Genomic DNA, 26,845 nt, shown 5'->3' on the forward strand with positions numbered 1-26,845 from the left:
GAGGAGAAGGAAGACGGACCAGCAGAGCAGCACGAATCCCCAGAGCATCAACACTTTGTTATGGAGGAGATGGAAACACAGACTACTGGGACTCTGTCATTCATGCCAGACTTCTGGTGGCATGCAGGTGGCCAGGAGGTGGGCATCAGCTGAGGAGGAATTGGTCTTGGCTAGAGAAGAGAAGGTGCTAGGTAGGCCATTCCAGCTGAAATGTGTATTATGGAATTTAATGCCAGAGTGGTAGAAGAGACCAAAGGCGTCAGGAATAACATGCAGGGCCTGAGGGATGCTGTCCAAGAGGAGATACAGGGTATCTGGCAAGAGCTAAGGGGCATTCATGAGGAATTGAAGGCCCAGTCTGCAGTGTGAAGGGAAATGCTGCAGCGAATGCACCCTTGCAAGCTAAAGCCCCCACCAGCCACCACCCTGGCTGGGGCCTCTTCAGGTCAGAATTCCACCTACCCTGTTGCCAATTCCACCTATTGCTCCTCCACCCCCATTCTAGCTTCACCTCCTCCTATGCTACCACATCACCTATGCTACCACCACCACCACCACCACAATGATGCTGCCTCACTGACACTACTACAGAGAGATGCTTCCCGATCTCCAAGAGCATAGATGACTGAAAATGAGAGGCCTGTTACTGCTCCTAGGGAGAGGCATGGCGCTGCAGGCGACATCTCTCCGCGAACCCCGCGGAGAGGCCCGATGGATGGAGGCATCCTGGATGGAAGTCCCAGGACGTGGAGCAAGGCTGGAGGTACTGGCAGGGGCTCGAGGTCAGAGCCGGTGGCCCGCTGCTGCAAGCGATGGAGAGCTGGAACCTGGAAGCTGTTTGGAAAGGTGAGAGGGCCGCACCGCGGGGCTGCCGCGGGCAGCGAGCGTAATACACGTTCGCGCTCCTGTCATATTCCCAGACTCCTCCAACAGCTCCACAGCTGTTGGAGGAGCCTGGGTCCCGGTTAGGTCTCCCCATGTGCGTCGAGGGGAGATGCCGCCATTTCCTAGTTCCAGCCTGCCAGCCTTAACGCGTGCGCAACTTCACTGACATTAAAGGGGCCACGGTGGGAATCCCATCCACGGCCACGGATGATGATGTCTCTCAGCCTTGCTATATAAGGCGGGCTCCACCATTCAGTCTTTGCATTGGCAACAGGCCTCCATGCTTCCTGTCATGTACTTAGTTGCTGCTCATTCGTGTTCCTGTTCCAGTACCTGTTTCTGTTCCAGTGTTTGTGTTCCTGCTCCAGTACCTGATCCTGTTCCATTGTTCATGTTCCAGTAACTGATCCAGTCCTTGTGTTCCAGTTCCAGCTTCCTGTTCCTGCTGCCCTATGGATGGATTCCTTGGCTTTGACCCTCACGTGTATTACTACTCTCTGGTTGGATTCCTTGGCTTTGACCCTTTCTTGTACCTAACTACTCTCTGGATGATCTCTTTGGCTTTGACCCTCGCTTCTACATGACCTTGTTTTCAGCCACCTGCCTTGACCTCAGCTTGAACCAGACCTTGTCTTCAGCTCCCTGCCTTGACCTCAGCTTGAACCAGACTTTTCAGCCACCTGCCCTGACTTCAGCTTGTACCTGACTTTGTCTTCAGCCGCCTGCCCTAACTCCAACTTGAACCTCATCTCCAGCTAATTGTCTTTGGACTTGGTCTACTTTTAGGCACCTGTCTACTCACAAGCCCGGACTTAACCTTGTTCCTTATCGTTTGCCTGCTTCTGTCTGTCCGGGCTTCAGAACCTGGCCTTATCTTCAGCTTTGCTCCTTCAGTCCCTGCATCTCCGCTGTTTCCTGGCACCCTGCCTTGAACACTCTCTCTGGGATCAGCCCCGCGGAGGCCCGCCTAAGACCAGTCAGCCCTGGTACCCAAGGGCTCAACCTGTGGGGAACGAGAGCTGGTATTGGCGAAGCTCCAGTCAGCTTCCGCTTCCCGTTCAGCCCCGCTTCCTGATGGAAGGACCCGTGGGTGTTTCCCCATGGGTAGCGCCAACAGCACCTTGGGCTAAGTTTCCACCTCCACTACACCTTCTATTGCTAAGCTTTATTTCCTGAAGAATTCACAATTGGATAACACAGTTTCTATTAATCAGGCAAATTGAATTTAACAGAATTTTTTGAGTCATCCATTGATCCAGTGATCACTAATCGGGCACTTTGTTTCCTTTATTTTTGCCAAAGAACGTGATTTTGTTCTTACAATGTTTTTCCATCATATGTCATCTATATTGTTTGGCCAGTATGTACGGATATATCTAGACATCACAAAGACTATGCAGGAGAGAAGGAAAAAATGTCTCACGATGCGACAAGAGGCAATTTCTCTTGGTACAAAATTTCTTTTGCGCTACCCTTGCAGATGTATCTTCACACATGTAATTGTACATTTATTTTTTTTTGATTCAGCACAGTTGAGATCATATTTTGATGCTCACCCTGTGTCCAGTTGTTTGATCGGCGTTTGTACTTATTGAGCCAGTTAATTTCTGCATTTTTCCTGATTTTTTTAATTTTGTTTTTGTTTACTGCTCCATGGATCTTGTCTCCCATCTTTTTTTCTTTTAATTTTATTGAGAGTTATGGATTAATATTGTTAAGTATATATATTTTTCTTTTTGCATCTTGTAGTCTCAATTTTCTGTCAGAAGTGTATTCTCGTGTATTTTTTTTTTAAATGCATAAATAAAGAATTAAAAAAGAACATTTTCATGAACATATAAGATCATAAAGGTCTCTTATTCTAATGCTTCATATTTGACTTGAACTTGAGTCTCTCCTATGGAAACATTGTGCAACCAACTGAGACTGAATCAAAATATTCACTTTATTGTTAGGAATGACATACAAATCCTCTATTATAGAGTACAGTAGGTTTGATATGCTTTACAGTAAAGATAGTGAGCATTTTTTATTCTGCTTAATGTTTATGGACCAGAGAAACTTATGGAGGTTCTGTTATTTATTGAGACATGAAATAAATATAACATTAGAACAGTGAACATTAAAACTTGCACATGCTTTTTTTTTTTTTTAAATACTGAAAAGGCATGAATGTGATCCATTTATATGCAAGCTACAAAGCAGGTAATAAACCCACAGTCTTTAGATGGCAAAGTGGTCCAAAGCTCCATTTAATATTTTAAATGCGGTATATTTTTCAAACATCGAAGCTTCACTTTGTCATCTTCTTTAGAATCATAGGCTGTTCATTAAATAAATCATTTCTTTCTTGTGATCCATGAGACTACATATGAATCAAATTGACCTAGCACAAAATGTGATACCTATATAATTTATGGAATTTATTTACAATACATCTATTTACAGCAAAGAAAAATAATATACTCTAAAGTCACAGTATCATTCTGGCTTGGTTCTCAGATTTCTGAGCAAATAGCAGTGATTGCTTGTGGGTAGCCCATTGCAGTACAGTCTTAATTGCAAGTTCACAGGTGCTGATCTTAGCAAAACTTGACAAGACAAATTCAGAGCTTCTTGAATCATATTAGTGAACTTGGTTTCATTTGATAAAACAGTTATTGTTATATTGAATAATAACACATGGGCTTCCAACTTAGTCTATCATATGCATCTACTGTATATTTGAATAAACTAAGTATGGACTAACAAGGTCTGTCAATTCTGGCAGGTTTTCTCAGGTCAATACTTTCTTTAGAAATACAATATACTTGACAATGTGTATCTCATATTCTAAATATGTGAAAAAGGTACTTTTAACATTCGTATTTCATAAAGGGTTTATAAATAGCGCCCATGCCAAAAGTTTATTATAAATATTTCATAGTGATTTTCAATGAACCAACATTTAATCTACTGAAGAGATGTAGCCAAATGGGAGCTATCAGGTAGGTTCTCTATGTTCTCTACCATCTTGATTATAGCTTCTATTTGCTTTTCCTGGAGCACATGGCTAGCATTGGAGTAGAACTTCTGGAGAAGTGATTCTCTGCTGAGTGGGTTCCTCCAATGTCCATAAAAAGTGTCACACTTGCCTGTCAGGATGTCCCCATTTTCCAGAAGCAATGCTACTTCTCCATACATCTTATCAAAATTGGCTTCATTATCTGCAGGATGTTCTACAATCACTTTGCCTAGAAGTTTCTGCAGATCCTCTTTGTTGAGGCTATTTTCACTGAAGGAGTCAATGTCTACAAGCCCATCCAGGAGGGCAGTGCAGGCATTGAACTGGAAGGAGTGCCGAGCCTGGTGTTCAGATTCTGGGAAAGGCCTGTTAATGTACTTGGAAGCTGGGATTCTAAGAAGAATAGATCGTATAACAGAGGGATTAAATGACCCAATATGGTTAATAAGCCTGTTCCTGACTGAGAGGGAAGCATCTACTACCCAGTGCATTCCAAGATGAGCTGGGAAGCGTTTGAAAGCAATATCCTGATCCTCTAAGAGGAAGACATGGTCCTCTTCTAGCATTGCCATTTTTCTGGGTTTGTAGTCACCATAGAAAGCACTGAATCCAGAACAACCAGGAACATCATCCAAAATAAGAGGGTTAGCCTCCATCCCACGGGCAGCCAGGAGTGCTGCTTCAAATCCAAGGCGGGTCGCATTTCCAATATGAAGAGGTTTGGCTAGGGTTGCTGCATTTGCCATAGGTGCCCCTGCCAAGGAAGCTGCTATTGCCAAGGCATGGGTACATTGAGCCTTGTTTAAGGAAAGGAGTTTGGCAGTAGCAGCAGCACTACCCATGGTGCCAACAACCGAGGGAGGATGAAACCTGAATTATGAAAGCAAAACAAAAAAATCATGTCAATGCAAAAAGAACACAGCTTTATGTTTTCAATAAAAGCTCACTCTTTGGTAACTGCAAACTGCAACTTCAGTTTTATAAAATATATTTTATATGATGCATCAAATAATTATTTTGAGAAATCACAGGTCACATTTAGAGCTCCTGATGTCCATAGAACTGAGAGACAACATTGCTCCAAAGTGCAATATTAGTCTGGTATTTTAATACCTGTAATATATGTAAAGACCCAAATTCTATCCTATAAAAACTGTTGTGGCCACGTGTTAGTTATTTTTATGAAATCTATTTTTACCTGTGTAGAAAATGCATATTAAGTTGGTATATCAGCATAAACACTAAGGGGCGGATTTTCAGAGCCCTGCTCGCCTAAATCCGCCCAAAACCGGGCGGATTTAGGCGAGCAGGGCCCTGCGCGCCAGTGAGCCTATTTTGCATAGGCCTACCGGCGCGCGCAGAGCCCCGGGACTCGCGTAAGTCCCGGGGTTCTCTGAGGGGGGTGTGTCGGGGACGTGTCGGGGGGCGGTCCCAGTCGTCGCGGCGTTTTCGGGGTGTGTCGGCAGCGTTTTGGGGGCGGGTACGGGGGCGTGGCTATGGCCCGGGGCGGTCTGGGGGCGTGGCCGCGCCCTCCGTACCCGCCCCCAGGTCGCGGCCCGGCGCACAAGAGGCCCTCTGGCGCGCGGGGATTTACGCCTCCCTCTGGGAGGCGTAAATCCCCCGACAAAGGTAAGGTGGGGGCTTAGACAGGGCCAGGTGGGTGGGTTAGGTAGGGGAAGGGAGGGGAAGGTGGGAGGGCAAAAGGAAGTTCCCTCCGAGGCCGCTCCGATTTCGGAGCAGCCTCGGAGGGAACGGGGTAGGCTGCGCGGCTCGGCGCGCGCCGGCTATACAAAATCGATAGCCTTGCGCGCGCCGATCCAGGTTTTTAGCAGATACGCGCGGCTCCGTGCGTATCTACTAAAATCCAGCGTACTTTTGTTTGCGCCTGGAGCGCAAACAAAAGTAGGCCTATTCGCGGAGTATGAAAATCCGCCCCAAAATTTTGTGGATTTTCAATATGGTTCAAGCACTTTAAAAAGATTTTCAATTTAATTGTTTTAAAGTGGAATTCCAACTGCTATACAAATGAACATTGAAGAATTTCAAACTTTGAAGAATTTCAAACTTTTAAATTCTCCTAGTTAATTCTGCCCTAAGCACAGGTTCCTATTCTCTATACAATTATACATTTACCTCTTAGGGATATTGTGGGCTTCATTTGAGAAACGCATCAGCCTTCCTTGTACTTCGATGCCCACATTGAATGCCAGTAAGAGGTCTAATCCATTCGGTTTGGAATCTGCAGGAAACATCTCAGAAGCAGCCAAGAGAGCAGGCAGCACAGCACCCGAGGGGTGAGTGGCAGGGTGCCAGGTATCATCAAAATCCATGGAATGAGCCTGCCACAAGAAATGCAGTATAGATGAGAAGTTATCAATACACACCAGTCTAAAAAGTGGTGACTGAATGCAAATGAGCAATAATTAATGGGCTAATTATGATCCTTCTCTCTCGCATTCAGGAAATTCAAGATTACAGGTGATAGGTTTGGGCTAATCTGGGCCAGGCTCTTATGAAAGATTTTCTTGATGTAGTAAATAGAATTGCTAGTTATTTTATGTTAGATTTTAAGCAATGAATATGCAACTCTCACTATTATTTATATAGGGGGGTAATAGCCATGTAGCAAATAGTAATCATAAAGAATAGCCAAACGTCCCACTTGTGTGCAGTAATTCAAAGACACCGTGTTACAGATTTTTTATCTCCTTATCAATGGGCCTCATATATTGGCATAAAACTCATTGCATGTGAGCAGGGTTTATTTAATGCCAGGTTTGTAATCATAGGCCCAATAATGATTTTTTTTTTTGCTTGTGAGTTCACCAGTAATCATTAATCCTTTTGAACATTTGTTAGTCCTTATAACAGTTACAGTAACGTTTCAATTAAATGTTACTTCTTTGTAGTTCATAGGAGAAACGCTGTTTTTAATTTCACGGGCCCTGTTACTCTTAGCCTCATGAAATTAATATAGTAGAGCGACGGCCCACAGGAAGAAAAGGGGTGGGGGGGGGGGGCTCAATAGTGTGCAGCCAGACGCATTGCAGCAGTGCGATTTTGTGTGCCGCACACAATCGCTCCCATAGCGACAGGGGAAAAGGTACTGCGTGATATATAATAGCAGATGTATCAGCAATTTGGATTCATTTATTTATCTTGAGTTTCATTATGATGTTTACTTTTACGGCTATGACTTATTATTATGGAATTTTTATTTGTCTTTTGGTATATTGATATTTAGTTTCTGTGAAACTATGTGTTGGTTATGATTCAATTTTATGTATGTATTTATGTACATCTCCTAGGCCTTTTTAGTGTTAGGCGATTAATACATTTTATTAAATGAAATGAAAATTAAATACTGTTATTTCCTGGGGTGCTGCCAGCAATAATGTGCAAAACATTGTCGCCTTCAGTGCTGCCAGGCCATAACCCCGCCCAAACCCCACCCATACTCCTCCCCTTCCCCTGATTTAAATAGTACTTCCGTGATGCGGCTGGTATGGCATGCGTTAGGGCCTTATCTCGTGCCATAAGGCCCAAATGCACGCGATAACGGCACATCACAGTTTAATAAATGACCCTGTAAGTTAGCTGGATAAGTAGTACTGCACTGATCTGCCCACTGGATATCTGGCTAACTACTTAGTGGCAGCAGGCACAGCTGGATATTTAGTAGCTACCTTTTACCTGGATAAGTCACTATTTATCCTGCTAGGAAGCTTTGAATACTGAGGCAATTTTATCTAACATTTCCTTCCACTTTTTCTCCCTATTACATCCTACAACACTTTTCTCCAGAGCCGATACAGAACTTTGCACTGCCCAGGGATTCTATGCTGCTGCTTTATGTGTCCTATCCAACACTGCTCATTTGCAAAATTCAGACCATAACAATTTATTTGACAGTAATAATCATATATTTCTTATTGAACTAGTACTGCCATTAAATACAAATACAATGAATGTTGCATAGCCTTTTGTTACTTGGATTGGCGATTGTTCAGTTTCAGGCCTTGAGGGCAAATCAGATTGGTTTTCTGGTAACCAAACTGATTGCAAATGAGTCCTTGTCAGTGACCAAATGTGTGCAAATACAGCAGCATATCCCACGAGCATTCATGGCAAATACCATGAAACCGGAAAATCTGTTTACAGCCCTTGAGGATCAGAGTTACACCCCTCTCTCCCCCCCCCCCTAATTCCAAAGTAAATGGATATCCATAAGGAGTAAGGATCCTAAAATAAGCATAGTCATCACAGAATCCTCCCACTGCAGCAGGTACCATAGAACTGCAAAATGTAAAAGCATTACCCTTTTAAAAGGCATTGAGGTATTGTTTATACTTTTTAGGCTAAATATGACTTACCGCGACTCCATTGGTGTATGCAGCCAGTGTGGGGGAGAGCCTTAGTCCTTTCTGTCCATAAACAGAGCTAACGGCAGATGAAGAATACATGTCCTGTGAGAAAGGAGAGCTCAGTAAGATATTTGGGCAATGTTATTTAAAACAGTCAAAACCCCTGCTCTTTTCTTGCAAGCATGAATGTGATAGTCTTACCCTTTTAAAGAGATTCACCACTACATGCCAAAGACCAGACATATTGTCAAATTATTGTCACAATATATGTGCAGAGGAAAAAACATTGTTTTTTGGCCCATTTCCAGCCAAACATTGTTTTGGGGTTATTTTTGGATTTTCCCTATCAAGTACCCCTCATAACTTTTCTTCTGAAATATCCATGGGGGTCTAGCAGGATCCCTTTTCCTAAATCCCCCTTCCAAACCTTGTCCTGCTAAAATATATTACAAACTAAAGTTCCCTTCTATTCCACCCCATTTACAAACCTGACTTCTTTGTTAAAAATGATATTCCCACATCCCCAGGTCCCACAAAAATCTCCTTAACAGCCTGATGGTCTATTGGGGGCAGGAGCATTCTCCGTTTTTCAAAATGGCTCCAGCTGACCCAAGGTGCTCCTTTGCCTCTCATGGGGGAAAAGCAACAAAAGTGGTACAATGTTTGTACGAAATGCCAAGTGAGATGAGACCGGAGGACCTAAATATTTATAAACGAGAGGAGAGAAGAGACGGGGGGGGGGGGGGGGGGGGGACGGACATGATAAGGACATGTAAATACCTTAAATGTATTACTAATGCCCCAGAAACAAACCTTTTCCAATGGAAAGGAAACTGTAAAACTAGGGATCAGAAGATCCAAGGGGGTAGGCTCAGGAACAATGCCAGAAAATATTTTTTTTCACATAGAAGGTGGTAGAGATCTTGAATACCCTTCCAGAGGAAGTGGTGGAAACAAAACCAAAAAAAAGGCATGGGAGAAGCACAGAGGATCCCTGCTGACATGAGAATGTTAATGGAGCACTTTGACAACCTAGCAAGAGTGACAGCTCAGCCCGAACCAGCAGTGAAATGGTTGCACTAAGGTATAGGATAACCTGCTTGAAGTAGTAGTGACAACCCTAATCAGAAAGCATAGGGATGACCTGCACTAAGTGGCTGTTACAATCCTAAACACCTTGCTGGGAAGATAGAGTGGACCATTTTGGTCTTTACCTGCCATCATTTGCTATGTTATTATCACTGTACCATAGATTGTTAAAGGAAAGCAAATATCCATTATAACATCTTCTTGGCATTAAATCTTTCCAGTTATCACGTTAAATTGGGCCCCCATTGTTTATTTTTGTTAATGAGAACTACTGTAACCTGTTGCAATATTTATGATGTTCTTGCTGGTCATATCCCCCCTTACCTGGCAATACTGCAGGGCGATCTTGAACACCTGGGTGGTGCTGCCTACAAGGCCGACCCCAATGCTGTCCAGGATCATCCTCTTGCTCCGGTGCCGTACGGTGTCAGAAAGATGATCTGAACGGACTCCATGGATGAATGACGCAAAGCTGTTAGTGATGGTCTCCTCCAGAGGACTCCCTTCCAGTACTGCCAGGAAGAAGAAAAAAAGATGAGGAGAATGAATGTACTGGGCCAAATCCATATTGTTCCCTCAGATGTGATTTGTTTTTGCAAGAGATTGAAAGAAGAGTTGACCCGCCCCGACTAAGTGGTGAATCTCAAGAACTGTGCGCTTGAGCACATATGTGTGCATTTGCTAGCTCACGCACATGGGTGCAGCAATTTTATAACATACATGTTTTCGAAATAGAATAGCAATTGAATTGTTATATTGAATGACCTATGCTGCAGCCATATCAATCCATTAAAGATCTTCTTTTCGAATAATGAACTGACAGAGTTGTCTCTTACAAACACAACAAGAAATTTGGGGTGGGGTGGGGGGTTGATAGAGCTATGCGATGGGAGGCGGTCACACCTGAAAGGGTTGTGAATTATATAATCTAGATCATAGTATTTAACTATGGTGCAGCATTAGGTACTTCACGACTACAATAAACTGGATGGCAAAGTGCAATGCGGTTGAGTTTTCAGTGATAATGCTGTGTATGCTAATTTGCTGCATTTATCTCAGTGTTTCCCAACCCTCTCCTGGAGATGCCTAGATATTTGGGGTTTTTTTAAGGATTGCCAGAAGAAATAAGTGTGAGATAGATTTTCATAACCTGGGTCCCCAAGGTATGCAAATCTATTTCATACATATTCATTGTGGCAATCCTGAAAACGTGTCTGGTTGGTATGCCTCCAGGAGAGGGTTGGGAAACACTGGTCTAACCTACTCAATAAAGGGCTAATTTTCAAAGCCTTACGCGCAGCGAAAAGGGGAGATATGTGCTCGGCTGGGCTCCACGCGCACCGCGCAGATCTTCAAAAGCCCTCAGCCACACGTGTATCTCTCGGTGCATGCATTGAAAAGGAGTTTTGTAAAAGATGTGAGCCAGGGGCGAGGTTTGGGCAGGGCATGAACAGGGCATGGGCGGGCCGGGACAGCGCCATTAAGGTACTGTCGTCCTGAAGTGCATGCCGGCAACCACGACCGGCGCAACTTGCTGCCGCTCCGGAATGCAGGTAAATATGAAAACAAATCTACAGTAGTTATCAGGGCTTTAGGATTGGAGCTAGTTCAGTAAAAGGGAGGTAGGTTAGGTAGGTGGTTTAGGAAGTCTGCTCCTTTAGTGGAGCAGACTTGGAGAGAACTGGGATTTGGGCCTTTCGCGTCGCCACGCGCCTTTACTGAAATGCCCCCCACTTACACACATGAGAGGCAATTGTGCGCACAGGTAGTGGATTCTATAACTTGCACATGTTGACATACACTTGTTATAAAATTGCTGCGTCCATGTGTGCTACGGCAACCGCGTGCACATGGACGCCCACTCGGAGCTTTGAAATTTACCTTTAAGAACACAGGATTGACACTGCAGCAAATGGATTGCCCAGAGTATATAATTTGATGACATTCTTTAAAAAGATTGTATTATTCATACATGTTAGTGTCATTTGGAGACCGATGCACTAACAAACTTAGGGCCTCATTTTCCAGAGGGATCGCACGCGATAAGGGACGTTTCGCACGCAAAAAGTCTGTACCTTATTGCGTGTGATACCAAAATGGGGGTGGAGTCGGCACCGGAAGAGGTGGAATCGGGGTGTCACCGGGGCGACTCCACGAAGACGCCGCGGACGACGGAAAGGTAAGGCCCTTTTCGTGTCCGAGTTCGCGCCCAATAGCTACACCTTCTATGGTGGCGCTACTGGGTGCGAAACCGGCAGCGATCGCACCGGTTTTTGCTCTTGCTCCAATAAAATTATGTGTGTAGTTCACTATATGAAAAACTCCATTTAGATTCAAAATTAATGAGCCCTCATGACATAATATCATGCCAAGCATCTCATTAATCATGAATTTAGGAAAAAACCAACATGCAAAAATGGCTTTGCAGGCTAGTTTTCACAAAAAATATTACGACTCCTCAATGTGGTATAGAAATTTTTGCTGTAAGCCTGTTCATGGGAAAGTTTTTTGGACTTTTTCTACCAGCTTTATTTACATAGGTAGAAGTACTGATCATGAAATTGATGCTGCTGCACAAAATAGAGTGCAATTTAATATATGGCTCTTGCGTTATGCTACAGACCGATGCAGTGTTTTTTAAATTCTTCCAAATAATTAAATTGTTAACACTGTACAGCAAAAGATTTTGACATATGGTTACATGTTGCTGTCTATTCAGAATGCTTGATTTTTCTCAACAATTGTATATATTTAAATTCTAGTTTGCCTTTTTATTTATTTAATAGCATTGGGAGCCTGCACTATTTACTACTTTAGGCAAGTAACATAGCTACAATCATAATAAAACCAAGACATGAGCTATAGTTTGTTCTGGGTATCAGATCTCAGTGTTCATATTTTTTATTGAATGAGTGTAATGGATAGAATTCGCACTGAATTCAAAAAACTAATTGCTCTGAATAGCTAGTGGATACCAAATAAAACCTATTGGGCCTTTTTTTACTTCTAAATTTCGATTCATCCTAGAAAACTAAAATAAATGATAATCCAGTATTATGGAAAGCATTTACATTTAGATATCAATACACATGAAAGGTTTTGTTCCAAAAACAAAGATTCTTTTGACACAAAGCACAGACATACCTTCAACAGCTGTTTTGTGTAGTTGTCGGGAAAGTACAAAGAGTTTGTGTGATTTCTAGAGAGAGAAAAGAGAACATTTCTTTTTTACCACTTTTATTCCATTTGTATCCATAAAAAAGCTGCTGTACTTTTCTCAATATCAAATTACTATGTTGTCATAAGTACTATATAAGCCAACTGCAATATGTATATATATGTAGGTATATTTTTTATTAATTTTTAATTTAAGTTGTTGGTTTACCTGCTGCTTTTTATGACTTGTCATAGTGAATTATACTCAGGTACCATATACACATACACACATACACTTTTACCTCTTAAATTATAAATATTATAAAAATAGTTTAAGTAAAGGAAAACGTTAGAAATCAGACTTTATAAACATACCAAAAATACATTTCATGGGTTTTTTTTTTATGACCTTTAAACTGATCGTAACATAATCTGACAGAAATTGAATGAAAACAAGAAACATACTACTATAACAAAAATTAAAGATTACGAAATATATGAAACAAGAGAGATACAGTATTTGTTGAATAGAGAAGAAATAGACAACACCAGAATGAAAGAGGTGCACTGCAAACTGAGAACCTGAAAGGAATGCTAACTTTTTAAAGTTTCTTTCTAACACACAAACATAAACAGAACTATAACCAAGACACCATGCAATAAGTAAGATTGTATTTACGGGAAAAGCTGATGACCACATCTTGGTATACTGCAGTCTGTCTTTGTGCTCTGCTTGAGGAATTGTTTGTTAGCTCTGAGTGCTGCTGGTAGAGAGGCTCCCTGCCAGTGTTTATATACTTTGCTGGGGAAGCCTCCAGCTACGTATCAAGAATGATGACATCAGGGTTAAAGCAGGTGGAAAGGAGGCGAAGCTGGATTGGTTGGTTTCTTTCCTCTTGGGAAAGAAAGGAAGTAAAATACTTAAAAAAAAAAAAAAAGGCAATCAAAGATCCGAGAGGGAACTTCCAGCAAATCTCCCCTCACTAGTCTATCAAAGAGGGCGAGATTCCCATGTGTCAGTGGCCTTAGGGAAAAGTTCATTTTAAAACCCTACTTCCTTCCCTGAGGTGTAGAACGCAGACTTCGTAGTACAAACCTCTGCATACATTACTATTGCAAATAAAGTAAAAGAAATTGATCCTTGTGACAAACAAATCCAAACAGTCACATCTTGTAGCACCAGATTTGTTTTAGTCACATTACCATTGATAGTAATATGAGTTGATTTAATGACCGCTGATTCCATTTAACATTCTGAATGCATTACAGTCTGAATCTAGTTTCAGCAAATGGTTGTCAGAAATTAATAGTGAACGAAATATTTGCGTGAAATGCTTCTAATGCAGCATAGTTCAGTGAGGATCAAGAAAACTGGCAAAATATTGCCTGCAGAGGACGGAGAAAAAAAAATGAGTTTTTGTTTTTAAAATGTTTAACACATAAAGCATAATCCTGTACACTATCAATAACCTGTATTTTTGGGATTTAAGATGTTAAACCCATCTCTTCAGTGGTATGATTTTCCATACGATGATTTTCTATTTGCTACTAGGATAATGAGGATTTTCCATTTTCTACTATGTATTTTTTTCCCCATTTTGGGGGTAATTTTGTAACTGCCCACATAAGAGTTGGTATAAATGTTTAAAAATGATCAGTTTTCAAAATGAACTTATGCATATATGTTTGCTTTCAAATGTATTCCTCCAAGCCTAGTCACAGAGTTACACCTGCCAAATTGTGTGCAGAATTTTTTTCTAGAAATCTTACGTGCATATTTTTGAAAAACAAAATACATGCCCGTCAGTACAAACCTCTCCCCAGCACTGCCCCCAGGAATGCCTCCACTTAAGCTGGGAAAATGCGCATGCAAATAGGCCCTGTGCAAGCAAGTTTACCCATATAAAGGTAGATTTTATAACATGCTCACGGGCGTCCATGTGCGCGCATGTTAGAAAATCAGCTACCCGCTCACACATGCGTGCCCAATTTTAAATCGGCGAGTGCCAGCTCGCATGCGCAAGGGGGGGGGGTGGATTTATAGCATCCGTGCGGCAATGTGGTCGGGCATTTCCCCAGTTCCCTCCCAGTCCATTCCAGCAGCTTTTCCGTGTGTACCGGGAGATAAGCCCATGGCTGCGGTTCTTTGAAAACGGCCATGGGCGTATCTCTCAGTTTAGGCGCACGTAGGGCTTTTAAAATTAGCCCAGTATTGAGCAGGCAGTTTTATAGAAGGCCATTTCTGTGGGTAACCTTTGAAAATTGCAGTACCTCCCCCCATGTCTAAGGGGAGAAAGCTTAGTAAATGGAGCCCTAAGTGGGATATTATCTATGGGTAAGAGTAAACTAAAACAAACCTTTCCAGTGAGAATCACAAAGCAAGATTTGGACAAGGCTATTCTTATAAGCATTAAAAAAAACCCCTCATCTATGTACTAGTTAAATATACAGAAATAATTGCTATACAAAAGTAATTCTGTTTTTTTAAAGTTTTATGCCCATTTTTGTATGCCAAGCACTGTTACGTGATAATTTTTTAGAGAAATAAGAAAGGTCCCTGGTTTCTCAGCTAATCGCAATCTGATAAGTAAAAGAGTAAATAAGAAATTAAAAATAACCAGGCACATCATCTTAATGTAATACAACTAATAAACATAGGGCCTCATTTTCTAAAGTATCACAGGCCTGTGATACTTTAGGGAATGAGGGGCAGGGGGCCGACATAGTGAGGGCAAAAGTAGCGCTGGCGCCATTTTGAATATTGACAATACGGCCCGCGTGCAGGAGGTCGCTCCCGGACCCCAGCTGGACTTTTGGCAAGTCTTGTGGGGGTCAGGAGGCCCCCCAAGCTGGCCAAAAGTCCCTGGGGGTCCGGGAGCGATCTCCTGTACTCGTGACGTCGGGTGACAGGAACCAAAATGGCGCCGGCGCTACCTTTGCCCTGTCATATGGTAAGGGCAAAGGGCCACTGGCACCATTTCTTTTAACACAGCCATGGCCCGAGAGCGGGAGATCGCGCCGGGACACCCCCCCCCCCCCCCCCCACTGGACCCCAGGTAATTTAAAACATTTTGGAGGGCTTTGGAAGGGTGGGGGATTTATTTTAAAGGGTTGGGGTGGGTTTTAGGGTGCCGGTTTTCCCGCCCTCCCTCTCCCCCGATTTACGATTTTTTGATGATAAATCGGGGGAATTGTTATTGTATCGTGGCTCTAACGATTTTTGACAATTTAAAATATATCTGACGATTGTTTTAAATCATCAAAAAATGATTCACATCCCTACTGCACACCAGTTTGAAGGTGATGAAAATCAGACCTCAGCACTACTGAATCCAAGAAGGCTCATCCAATTTGAAGGGTCTGCAGGGTCCTGTAAATTGACAATTCCATCACAATCTACATGGACATAGGACAAATATTTCCCCATATTCATTGCAAATGTGGGGGATGCCAAACTATTTCTTGAACTTGAGCCGGATTGAGCTTTGCTTGATTCTGGTTTGGACTGATTTCCCACTTTTATACTGTATATGCCTAGGGAGGTCTATTGGCTCTAGCAGAACTACTCACAAGCGTAAAGGCCATCTTTTATGCAAAAGGAACCCTTGTTTTGTGAACGCTGTTTTGACAAAGAGCAGTAGTCTCCATAAAGGGGAAATTCCGTCTCACCTGAAAAGATAATTTTACTTTCTATAACACTTTTTAATCAACAGAGTCTTAATTTATTTTCTCATTTTAGACACTCAGAAAGATAGGTATCAGGTATATGACACTATCTCCTGTGTGGATGGCATGGTAGCTTGCATGACGGTCTATAAGGGCAAAGGGAAAAAGGAGAAAAGTAAGAATGTATGAACAGCATCATCCCCCAACTACTTAAGAACTGGTTGAGAAATGGCAGAGAATATTTGAAGTCAAATAAGTTCTAGTTAACTGGGTTGAAAGAAGACATTAGTCCAGCAGATCTAGGCATTCCTCTTAACTCATAGATTAATACTCAATTATCAGATCACAAGTGTAATCTAACATGGAAAACGTTTGAGTATAGTCTGTAATTTCATATTAGGATATGAAGTAAAAGTAGTTGTTTTCTACAACATGCTTGATTTAGGGAGATGACCTTAACTTTCTTAAAACCCCAGCAAAATGTGAGAGACTCTCAATCTCAGAAAGTGTCTTCTTCCTTGGTAATAGAAATTGCATTTACGACTTTGTGCCACTGGAGGCTGCTGAAGCCTGTATTTTACTAAGCACTTGCATCATAGAAAAAGGTAACATGTACAGACATATAATTTAAATGTTTGAGTATTTTGGTCATTATTTCCCCTCGACTAGAGCAAAATGAATGACCTAATCAAAGAAGCCATGCAATTATGGTTTTCCACTCTTGGCATTCTGACTTGATAGGCCCCAGTATGGGAAATAAGTTTTTGTCAGAGCTACTATGCTGAAAAGGTTGCAGAAACAGGAATATGGTGGCACACTATGCTTTGCCACCCTCATGAGAGTTTTCGGGAGTGTTATTTAATACTCTGTACAATTCTGGAGATCGCACCTTCAAAAGCATACAAACAGGATGGAGTCGGTCCAGAAGGTGGCTACTAAAATGGTCATTGGTCTTTGTTCTAAAGCATATGGGGATAGACTTAAAGATCTCAACACTTATACCCTGGAAGAAAGGCAAGATACGGCAGATATGATAGAGACATTCAAATATCTGAAAGGTTTCCATACACAGGAGTTGAGCCTTTTTTTTAATGGAAAGGAGGCTCTAGAACCAGGGGTCATGAGATGAGGTTGAAAGGGGATAGAATCAGGAAAAATCTTAGGAAATATTTCTTTACAGAAAGGGTAGTGGATTTGTGGATCAGGTTTCCAGTGGAAGTGGAGACAAAAACAGTATCTGAATTCAAGAAGGCATGGGATAAATACAGGAGATCTCTAAGAAGTGATGAGAATTATAATGCTAAATTAATTGGACAGATGGGCAGACTGGACGGGCCGTACAGTTTTCTTTTGCCATCGTGTTTATATGTTTCTATGTAAATTAATTTTAATTAACTTTAAAAAAATGTATACACACAATTTCATAGTTCATAGCAAGCTACAATGAAAACATACATAATATTAGAACATATCATAAATAAACCATAAATAAAAACAAAGAATAACAACTTGTCTTTGCAATAGAAAGTTCATTATGTCTGCGAATTCAGTACTTTTGATTCAGGGAGATTTGATTTTCTCATTAATTTCTCATGAGCTGTGACACTGAAATCCTAAAAATTTCAGAGATATTCCTCTTTATGTGTGAAAATTCAGGGAGTTCTTCACACCTGTATGGTTTTGTTTTGCTTTTTTCATTCTCTTCTCCATGCTAGAACCTCATTCAGAAATCCCCAGTCCTTTATACTATTACGTGCTGCCCCAAAGAGGAAAAGAAAGCATGTAGTTTGCTCACCATATTTGTTTGAATTCCTAAACCTCCATAAGGACAATTATCAAAGGCATTCACTCAGGTAAATACTGTAAGTTTGCCCAGGTATAATAGATGGCTTTTACACTTGTGAGTAGTTCTGCTAGAGCCAATAGACCTCCCAAGGCATATACAGTATAAAAGTGGGAAATCAGAGTCCAAACCAGATTCAAGCAAAGTTCAATCCAGCTCAGTTTCAAGAAATAGTTTGGCATCCCCCACATTTACAATGAATCTGGGGGGAAAATTGTCCTATATCCATGCAGATTGTGATGGAACTGTCAATTCACAGGACCCTGCAGACCCTTCAAATTGGATGAGCCTTCTTGGATTCAGTAGTGGAGAGGTCTGATTTTCATCACCTTGAAACTGGTGTGCAGTTACTCTATACTATATCACTGGGGCTATCGGCACCATTGGTCGTTTGCTCCTATCATGTGACAGGGGCTGACCAATGGCACAGGTAGCCCCTGTGACATAGTATAGGCAATGGCTATCGGCGCCATTTTGATTACTGGCAGCCGACGGCCCAAGGGCAGAAGATCGCTCCGAGACCCCCGCTGGACCCCCAGGGACTTTTGGCCAGCTTGGGGGGCCTCCTGGGGGTCCAGCAGGGGTCCGGGAGCAATCTCTTCGTCGGCTGCCAGTAATCAAAATGGCAGTAATCAAAGTGGATCTGGGCCCCCGATCCACAACGAATTAGGCAATTTCGTTGAAATTGGATCAGCGTGTGCTCACTCCAGAGTTGCTGTGGTGTCTAGATGGAAGAAAGCGGATCAGCATGTGCTCATCTTTCCTCATCTGCTCCAAGTGCTGGCTGCAGGCTGCGGGGTGTCATCTCTTCTCATCTGCTCCAAGTGCTGGCTGCCTGCTGCGGGGTGTCATCTCTTCTCATCTGCTCCAAGTGCTGGCTGCCTGCTGCGGGGTGTCATCTCTTCTCATCTGCTCCAAGTGCTGGCTGCAGGCTGCGGGGTGTCATCTCTTCTCATCTGCTCCAAGTGCTGGCTGCGTGCTGCGGGGTGTCATCTCTTCCCATCTGCTCCAAATGCTGGCTGCAGGCTGCGGGGTGTCATCGCTTCTCATCTGCTCCAAGTGCTGGCTGCAGGCTGCGGGGTGTCATCTCTTCTCATCTGCTCCAAGTGCTGGCTGCAGGCTGCGGGGTGTCATCTCTTCTCATCTGCTCCAAGTGCTGGCTGCAGGCTGCGGGGTGTCATCTCTTCTCATCTGCTCCAAGTGCTGGCTGCCTGCTGCGGGGTGTCATCTCTTCTCATCTGCTCCAAGTGCTGGCTGCAGGCTGCGGGGTGTCATCTCTTCTCATCTGCTCCAAGTGCTGGCTGCAGGCTGCGGGGTGTCATCTCTTCTCATCTGCTCCAAGTGCTGGCTGCCTGCTGCGGGGTGTCATCTCTTCTCATCTGCTCCAAGTGCTGGCTGCAGGCTGCGGGGTGTCATCTCTTCCCATCTGCTCCAAGTGCTGGCTGCAGGCTGCGGGTTGTCATCTCTTCTCATCTGCAAGTGCTGGCTGCAGGCTGCGGGGTGTCATCTCTTCCCATCTGCTCCAAGTGCTGGCTGCAGGCTGCGGGGTGTCATCTCTTCTCATCTGCTCCAAGTGCTGGCTGCGTGCTGCGGGGTGTCATCTCTTCTCATCTGCTCCAAGTGCTGGCTGCAGGCTGCGGGGTGTCATCTCTTCTCATCTGCTCCAAGTGCTGGCTGCCTGCTGCGGGGTGTCATCTCTTCTTATCTGCTCCAAGTGCTGGCTGCAGGCTGCGGGGTGTCATCTCTTCTCATCTGCTCCAAGTGCTGGCTGCAGGCTGCGGGGTGTCATCTCTTCTCATCTGCCCCAAGTGCTGGCTGCAGGCTGCGGGGTGTCATCTCTTCTCATCTGCTCCAAGTGCTGGCTGCAGGCTGCGGGGTGTCATCTCTTCTCATCTGCTCCAAGTGCTGGCTGCGTGCTGCGGGGTGTCATCTCTTCCCATCTGCTCCAAGTGCTGGCTGCAGGCTGCGGGGTGTCATCTCTTCTCATCTGCTCCAAGTGCTGGCTGCAGGCTGCGGGGTGTCATCTCTTCTCATCTGCCGCAAGTGCTGGCTGCAGGCTGCGGGGTGTCATCTCTTCTCATCTGCTCCAAGTGCTGGCTGCGTGCTGCGGGGTGTCATCTCTTCTCATCTGCTCCAAGTGCTGGCTGCAGGCTGCGGGGTGTCATCTCTTCTCATCTGCTCCAAGTGCTGGCTGCAGGCTGCGGGGTGTCATCGCTTCTCATCTGCTCCAAGTACTGGCTGCAGGCTGCGGGGTGTCATCTCTTCTCATCTGCAAGTGCTGGCTGCAGGCTGCGGGGTGTCATCTCTTCTCATCTGCTCCAAGTGCTGGCTGCAGGCTGCGGGGTGACTCCTCTTCTCATCTGCTCCAAGTGCTGGCTGCAGGCTGCGGGGTGTCATCTCTTCCCATCTGCTCCAAGTGCTGGCTGCAGGCTGCGGGGTGTCATCTCTTCTCATCTGCTCCAAGTGCTGGCTGCAGGCTGCGGGGTGTCATCTCTTCTCATCTGCCGCAAGTGCTGGCTGCAGGCTGCGGGGTGTCATCTCTTCCCATCTGCTCCAAGTGCTGGCTGCAGGCTGCGGGGTGTCATCTCTTCTCATCTGCAAGTGCTGGCTGCATGCTGCGGGGTGTCATCTCTTCTCATCTGCTCCAAGTACTGGCTGCAGGCTGCGGGGTGTCATCTCTTCTCATCTGCAAGTGCTGGCTGCAGGCTGTGGGGTGTCATCTCTTCTCATCTGCTCCAAGTGCTGGCTGCAGGCTGCGGGGTGACTCCTCTTCTCATCTGCTCCAAGTGCTGGCTGCAGGCTGCGGGGTGTCATCTCTTCCCATCTGCTCCAAGTGCTGGCTGCAGGCTGCGGGGTGTCATCTCTTCTCATCTGCCGCAAGTGCTGGCTGCAGGCTGCGGGGTGTCATCTCTTCTCATCTGCAAGTGCTGGCTGCAGGCTGCGGGGTGTCATCTCTTCTTATCTGCTCCAAGTGCTGGCTGCAGGCTGCGGGGTGTCATCTCTTCTCATCTGCTCCAAGTGCTGGCTGCATGCTGCGGGGTGACTCCTCTTCTCATCTGCTCCAAGTGCTGGCTGCAGGCTGCGGGGTGTCATCTCTTCTCATCTGCTCCAAGTGCTGGCTGCATGCTGCGGGGTGTCATCTCTTCTCATCTGCTCCAAGTGCTGGCTGCGTGCTGCGGGGTGACTCCTCTTCTCATCTGCTCCAAGTGCTGGCTGCGTGCTGCGGGGTGTCATCTCTTCTCATCTGCTCCAAGTGCTGGCTGCAGGCTGCGGGGTGTCATCTCTTCTCATCTGCTCCGAGTGCTGGCTGCAGGCTGCGGGGTGTCATCTCTTCCCATCTGCTCCGAGTGCTGGCTGCAGGCTGCGGGGTGTCATCTCTTCTCATCTGCTCCGAGTGCTGGCTGCAGGCTGCGGGGTGTCATCTCTTCCCATCTGCTCCGAGTGCTGGCTGCAGGCTGCGGGGTGTCATCGCTTCCCATCTGCTCCGAGTGCTGGCTGCAGGCTGCGGGGTGTCATCTCTTCTCATCTGCTCCAAGTGCTGGCTGCCTGCTGCGGGGTGTCATCTCTTCTCATTTGCTCCAAGTGCTGGCTGCATGCTGCTGTGTCTCATCCGGGGCCTCCTGCTCCCATGCTGCTGTGTCTCCTCTTGGGCCTCCTGCCTCCATGCTGCTGTGTCTCATCCTGGGCCTCCTGCTCCCATGCTGCTGTGTCTCCTCTTGGGCCTCCTGCCTCCATGCTGCTGTGCTGCTCCTTCAGTGCTGTGGTTGTTCTCCTGCTGCCTACATTCTGCAATTTGCTGCTGTGGCCCTTAGGCTGCCCTCTTTCAGTGCACTCTTTCAACATGGACAGTCTGGGGCCTTTGCCTTTGCACAAATTGTACTGCATATGCATAATTCACTTTCACTTTACAGCAGTACTCTACCTTTAGGGCTGCCACTTCCTGTTTCTAGATGTTCTTGGTGTAGTCATGAATCTGCAGTATGGATAATATGCTTTACCTGTATATGTCATTCTGCTGGTAGCATGTATTTTTGTAGAGATTAACAATGAATGTGCTGTTCAGAAAACCTGTATACTTTGCTGCTATTTCTTCTCTTGTCCTTGCAGATTGTGATTACCTAAGACAAAGACATTGCCATTATTGTCAGCAGTACAATACCTGACTTTGGTAATAAACTGCACATGGCTTGGAAATGCAAACTTGCTGTTGCTCTCCTTTCATTGTGTTTGTTTATTGTTAAGGGTTGCAAAGGGCAGAAGTTCGCTTTCCACATGACCTTGCCCGCTACAACTGACTGTTATATTCACAATGTTCAGTTTTGTAGCAAGCAAGACCATATGACCTATGGTATTTTAAACTTTGGTAAGTGTATGTCGGTGCAGCCAAGATGCACAGATCAATGAGGAGGACCTTACTGTGGCCATTGACTTCTACCTCTGGATGCCTCCTTTACAATTGACACTGTTACGTGAACGGTGCTTTCATGCTTTGTATGTGACACAGCTGTGTAGCTTAAACAGCAACATTTTACATAGTCTGCATTTACAGGCTGGGTGTTGAAGGCAATGAACGTGGAGTGTAAAGGAGGCAACAGTATACTCTATGTGCAAGGAGTGAATGTAGGGTATGTGACCACAGACAAGTTATGGTGACATTGTACTACTAGGTAGTGTACTTAATAATTATAGCAAATAAGAAGGCATGGTGTGTGTTGCACTCTGTTGTCAATTATGTACATTGTTAGAGACACTGTGAATATGAAGCTGCTTAGAAATGTATCTAAACTGATAGTGGTAGTACATGGAATGTGATCCTTTAATAGCTCAAATATGTTCTTTCCAAGCATGCCATGTTTTTGGGCCCTACCTTTTGCGCATGGAAGAATGCCATCTGACGTGTTATATGAAAGGTCACTTTACAGCATATAAATTCCCTGACTAAGAAGCAGCAGGAAAAGTCCATGGCCTGCAATGCAGAATCACATTTCTCAAGACAAAACCCTTACACTGCATGCACTGCCTGTATCAGTTTATAAAACATCTGCTTGCTATTTCACCACAAAATGCCTTTCAAATTGCCTATAAGAATGTACACAACATTGTACACATGCCTTCTTATTAATATTTCAATATTGTGGCTTGCACTTGTTTAATACCCTTACTGGAAATTAATGCACACTCTGAGCTCAAGCCTCAAGAGTAGGCTTGAACATTGTGACAGTACCATATGAAGCACTATGCCACAGTCGATCTGTATACGCCCTACAAGAGTGTTGCTAGTGCTGTGGACCTGGCAACCTTGCATACAATGAGCGATACAACAGATACTCCCCTTGCATTGGGAATGTGTATGGTAGTTGTAAGGTAATCCTTACCGGAAACGTAATATACACACCCATAAGGCAAGCCAGTACAGACATGGGAGGCAGACTGCAGAGGTGTTCCTGATGCATGGCTCCAGCAGCACACACTCCCTCTGCTACTCACTAGGGATGTGAATCGTTTTAGGACGATTAAAATTATCGTCCGATAATTTTAATATCGTCTTAAACCGTTATGGAACACAATACAATACAGATTCTAACGATTTATCGTTATAAATCGTTAGAATCGTGAGCCGGCACACTAAAACCCCCTAAAACCCACCCCCGACCCTTTAAATTAAATCCCCCACCCCCAATAACTTAAATAACCTGCGGGTCCAGCGGCGGTCCGGAACGGCAGCGATCCGGAACGGGCTCCTGCTCCTGAATCTTGTTGTCTTCAGCCGGCGCCATTTTCCAAAATGGCGCCGAAAAATGGCGGCGGCCATAGACGAAAAAGATTGGACGGCAGGAGGTCCTTCCGGACCCCCGCTGGACTTTTGGCAAGTCTCGTGGGGGTCAGGAGGCCCCCCACAAGCTGGCCAAAAGTTCCTGGAGGTCCAGCGGGGGTCAGGGAGCGATTTCCCGCCGCAAATCGTTTTCGTACGGAAAATGGCGCCAGCAGGAGATCGACTGCAGGAGGTCGTTCAGCGAGGCGCCGGAACCCTCGCTGAACGACCTCCTGCAGTCGATCTCCTGCCGGCGCCATTTTCCGTACGAAAACGATTCGCGGCGGGAAATCGCTCCCTGACCCCCGCTGGACCTCCAGGAACTTTTGGCCAGCTTGTGGGGGGCCTCCTGACCCCCACGAGACTTGCCAAAAGTCCAGCGGGGGTCCGGAAGGACCTCCTGCCGTCCAATCTTTTTCGTCTATGGCCGCCGCCATTTTTCGGCGCCATTTTGGAAAATGGCGCCGGCTGAAGACGACAAGATTCAGGAGCAGGAGCCCGTTCTGGACCGCTGCCGTTCCGGACCGCCGCTGGACCCGCAGGTTATTTAAGTTATTTGGGGGGGGGGGGGTTCGGGAGGGTGGGGGATTTAATTTAAAGGGTCGGGGGTGGGTTTTAGGGGGTTTTAATGTGCCGGTTTTGCGATTTTTAGATTTTTAGATTTTTCACGATTTTTCACGATATTTTACCCCCCCAAACGGCAACAATACGATTCCCTCCCCCTCCCAGCCGAAATCGATCGTTAAGACGATCGAGGACACGATTCACATCCCTACTACTCACCACGTGTGCAGATGCTCTTCCACACAGTACCGATGTATTCCTGCTGTGCGCTTGTGGTATAGCACATGACCCTGTCTAAGAAGCCTGACCACAATCACAGCTAACTGGAACACAATGTTGGTTTAATATTTTAGTTGACAAACACTGAAAATGGGGACCCCTGGCATTCTAGATAACCATAGGCAGAGAACTTGTTGAATGACACAGAAATGATGACGGATTTCATATGCCCTATACAGAGCAGGTGTAAGGTTATTATGAGTGCCAAGCAAATAGGTGGGGGTCCAAAAGGTGTTGTGCTATGGACAAGGCAATGGCCATACTGCCTGGTCCGACAGTATACAAACATGGTACTCAGTGACAGCTTTTTCACAAAGCATGTGTCAGGATTGAAGTCCAGAATGACCATCCAGACACCCACTCATGCAGTAAGAGAAAGGGGCACATTTCTATGTACATGCAGTGTGTAAAGCATTGCTGTGCACAGAACAGGAGAGAGATCTTGGATTAATAGTGTCTAGCAATCTAAAGTTAGTAAAGCAATGTGATAAGGCAATAACTAAAGGTAGAGGAATGCTGGGCTGCACCAAGAGAGGAATATCTGGTAAGAAAAAGGAAGAGATAATCCCCTTGTACAGGTCCTTGGTGAGGCCTCACCTGGAGTACTGTGTTCAGCTCTGGAGACCTTATCTCATAAGGGACAGAGACAGGATGAAGGCGGTACAGAGAATGGCAACCAAAATGGTGGGGGGTTTCCATCAAATGAGTTATGAGGAGAGGTTGAAGGACCTAAATATGTATACCCTGGAGGAGAGGAGGAGCAGAGTAGTTTAGATACTTGAAAGGTTTTAATGATGCATGATCAACAACAAACCTTTTCCTCTGGAGAGAAACCAATAGAACTAGAAGTCACGAAATGAAACTCTGGGGAAGATGACTCAGAACTAATGTCAGGAAATATTTCTTCATGAAGAGGGTGGTGAATGCCTTGAATGCCCTTCCGGAGGAGGTGGTGAAGACAAAAACAATGAAAGATTTCAAAGGACATGGGATAAACATGATCCCTAAAGGGAAGAGGGAGGGGAATGTAGTAAGAGGCATGGGGTAGCTTGCTGGTGTGGCGGATACTACCACAAATAGGCCTTCATACTGTGATGCAACTCCATCATTGCTTGCTGCTTCACTGGCAGTGGAAAAAGAGGAAAAGAGGAATTGGATTCAGACAACAACCAACAGGGACATTGAACTGTAAAAACAAATAAGCATGGGAGTAACTTGCTTGATGCACTGGTTACTACCCTTAACCAATAAGCCTGATACTACACTTCTGATGCAAGTCCAACATTGCTCTCAGCTTCAACAGCAGGGGGTGAAAGGAAATTGGACTCATACAGAAACCAACAAGAGCGCTGACCTTGGTGGTCTGATTAACTGATAAATATGGGAAACTGATAACTATGGGAGCTCGCTGGGCAGACTGGATGGGCCATTAGGTCCTTTTCTGCCGTCACTTCTATGTTTCTATTTTTATGTTTGTCTATATCAGAGGAATTACTGTAACAGAGTATACTGTAACAAAGTCCTATATTTCCTGCCATCTTCATATTTCACTTCTGTAGTATAAATGTTTATATATAACAAAACAAAATACATTTCTGATGTTTCTTATTATTTCTTTTTTGTTTGTATTAAAGTTTGTATTTTATATTTAAACATATTAAGTCATATCATGTGTAATACAGCAATCTAATTCCAAAAATACAAAATCCTAATGTTTCTGCCAATCCTTTGTAAAGCACAAATGTGTTTACAGCAAATACTTTTTATTTCTAACTACAGTGAAACTGAGATTGAAAAGCCTTAATTCATATACTGGTAGACCAGATTCAGAATAATTCTTATTAAGGTTCAACTCTTGCTGCATTATATACTGATGTTGTACTTTACTGATATTATATTTCAGTTATCAGAAAATAACATGACTGGTGACTTCAGAATTCGCTGAGAACAACTGTTGATCAATACACATTACACTGGCTAGAGTGAACAGGAATCACTTGTTTTGCCTTTCACGTAAGGGCAGCCTAGGATGACAGGGCAGCTAAAGTAAGAACAGGCATAGCCTGATGAAAGAATAATAGAACACGCAAGGGAAATTGTTCCAACTCAAAACATCAAGAAGAGCAAACTTGGCATTTATTCATTTTAAAACCTATCCACAGCCTCTATTTGACCAGGCCAAT

General features: G+C 44.5%; 1 protein-coding gene across 1 annotated transcript; it reads right to left on the reverse strand.

Moving 5' to 3' along the window:
- Positions 1–2,828: 2,828 nt before the first annotated feature.
- On the reverse strand, positions 2,829–13,297 carry LOC115094411 (cis-aconitate decarboxylase-like). Its single transcript, XM_029607439.1, has 6 exons — positions 13,178–13,297; positions 12,487–12,541; positions 9,667–9,854; positions 8,263–8,355; positions 6,023–6,228; positions 2,829–4,759 (listed from the first exon to the last, which is right to left on the reverse strand). Exons 1-6 carry the CDS (start codon positions 13,196–13,198, stop codon positions 3,838–3,840), a joined length of 1,485 nt encoding a protein of 494 aa, XP_029463299.1. The 5' UTR covers positions 13,199–13,297; the 3' UTR covers positions 2,829–3,837.
- Between the last annotated feature and the right edge of the window lie 13,548 nt (positions 13,298–26,845).

This window comes from Rhinatrema bivittatum, chromosome 6, assembly GCF_901001135.1.
Source record: "Rhinatrema bivittatum chromosome 6, aRhiBiv1.1, whole genome shotgun sequence".
NCBI lineage: Eukaryota > Metazoa > Chordata > Amphibia > Gymnophiona > Rhinatrematidae > Rhinatrema > Rhinatrema bivittatum.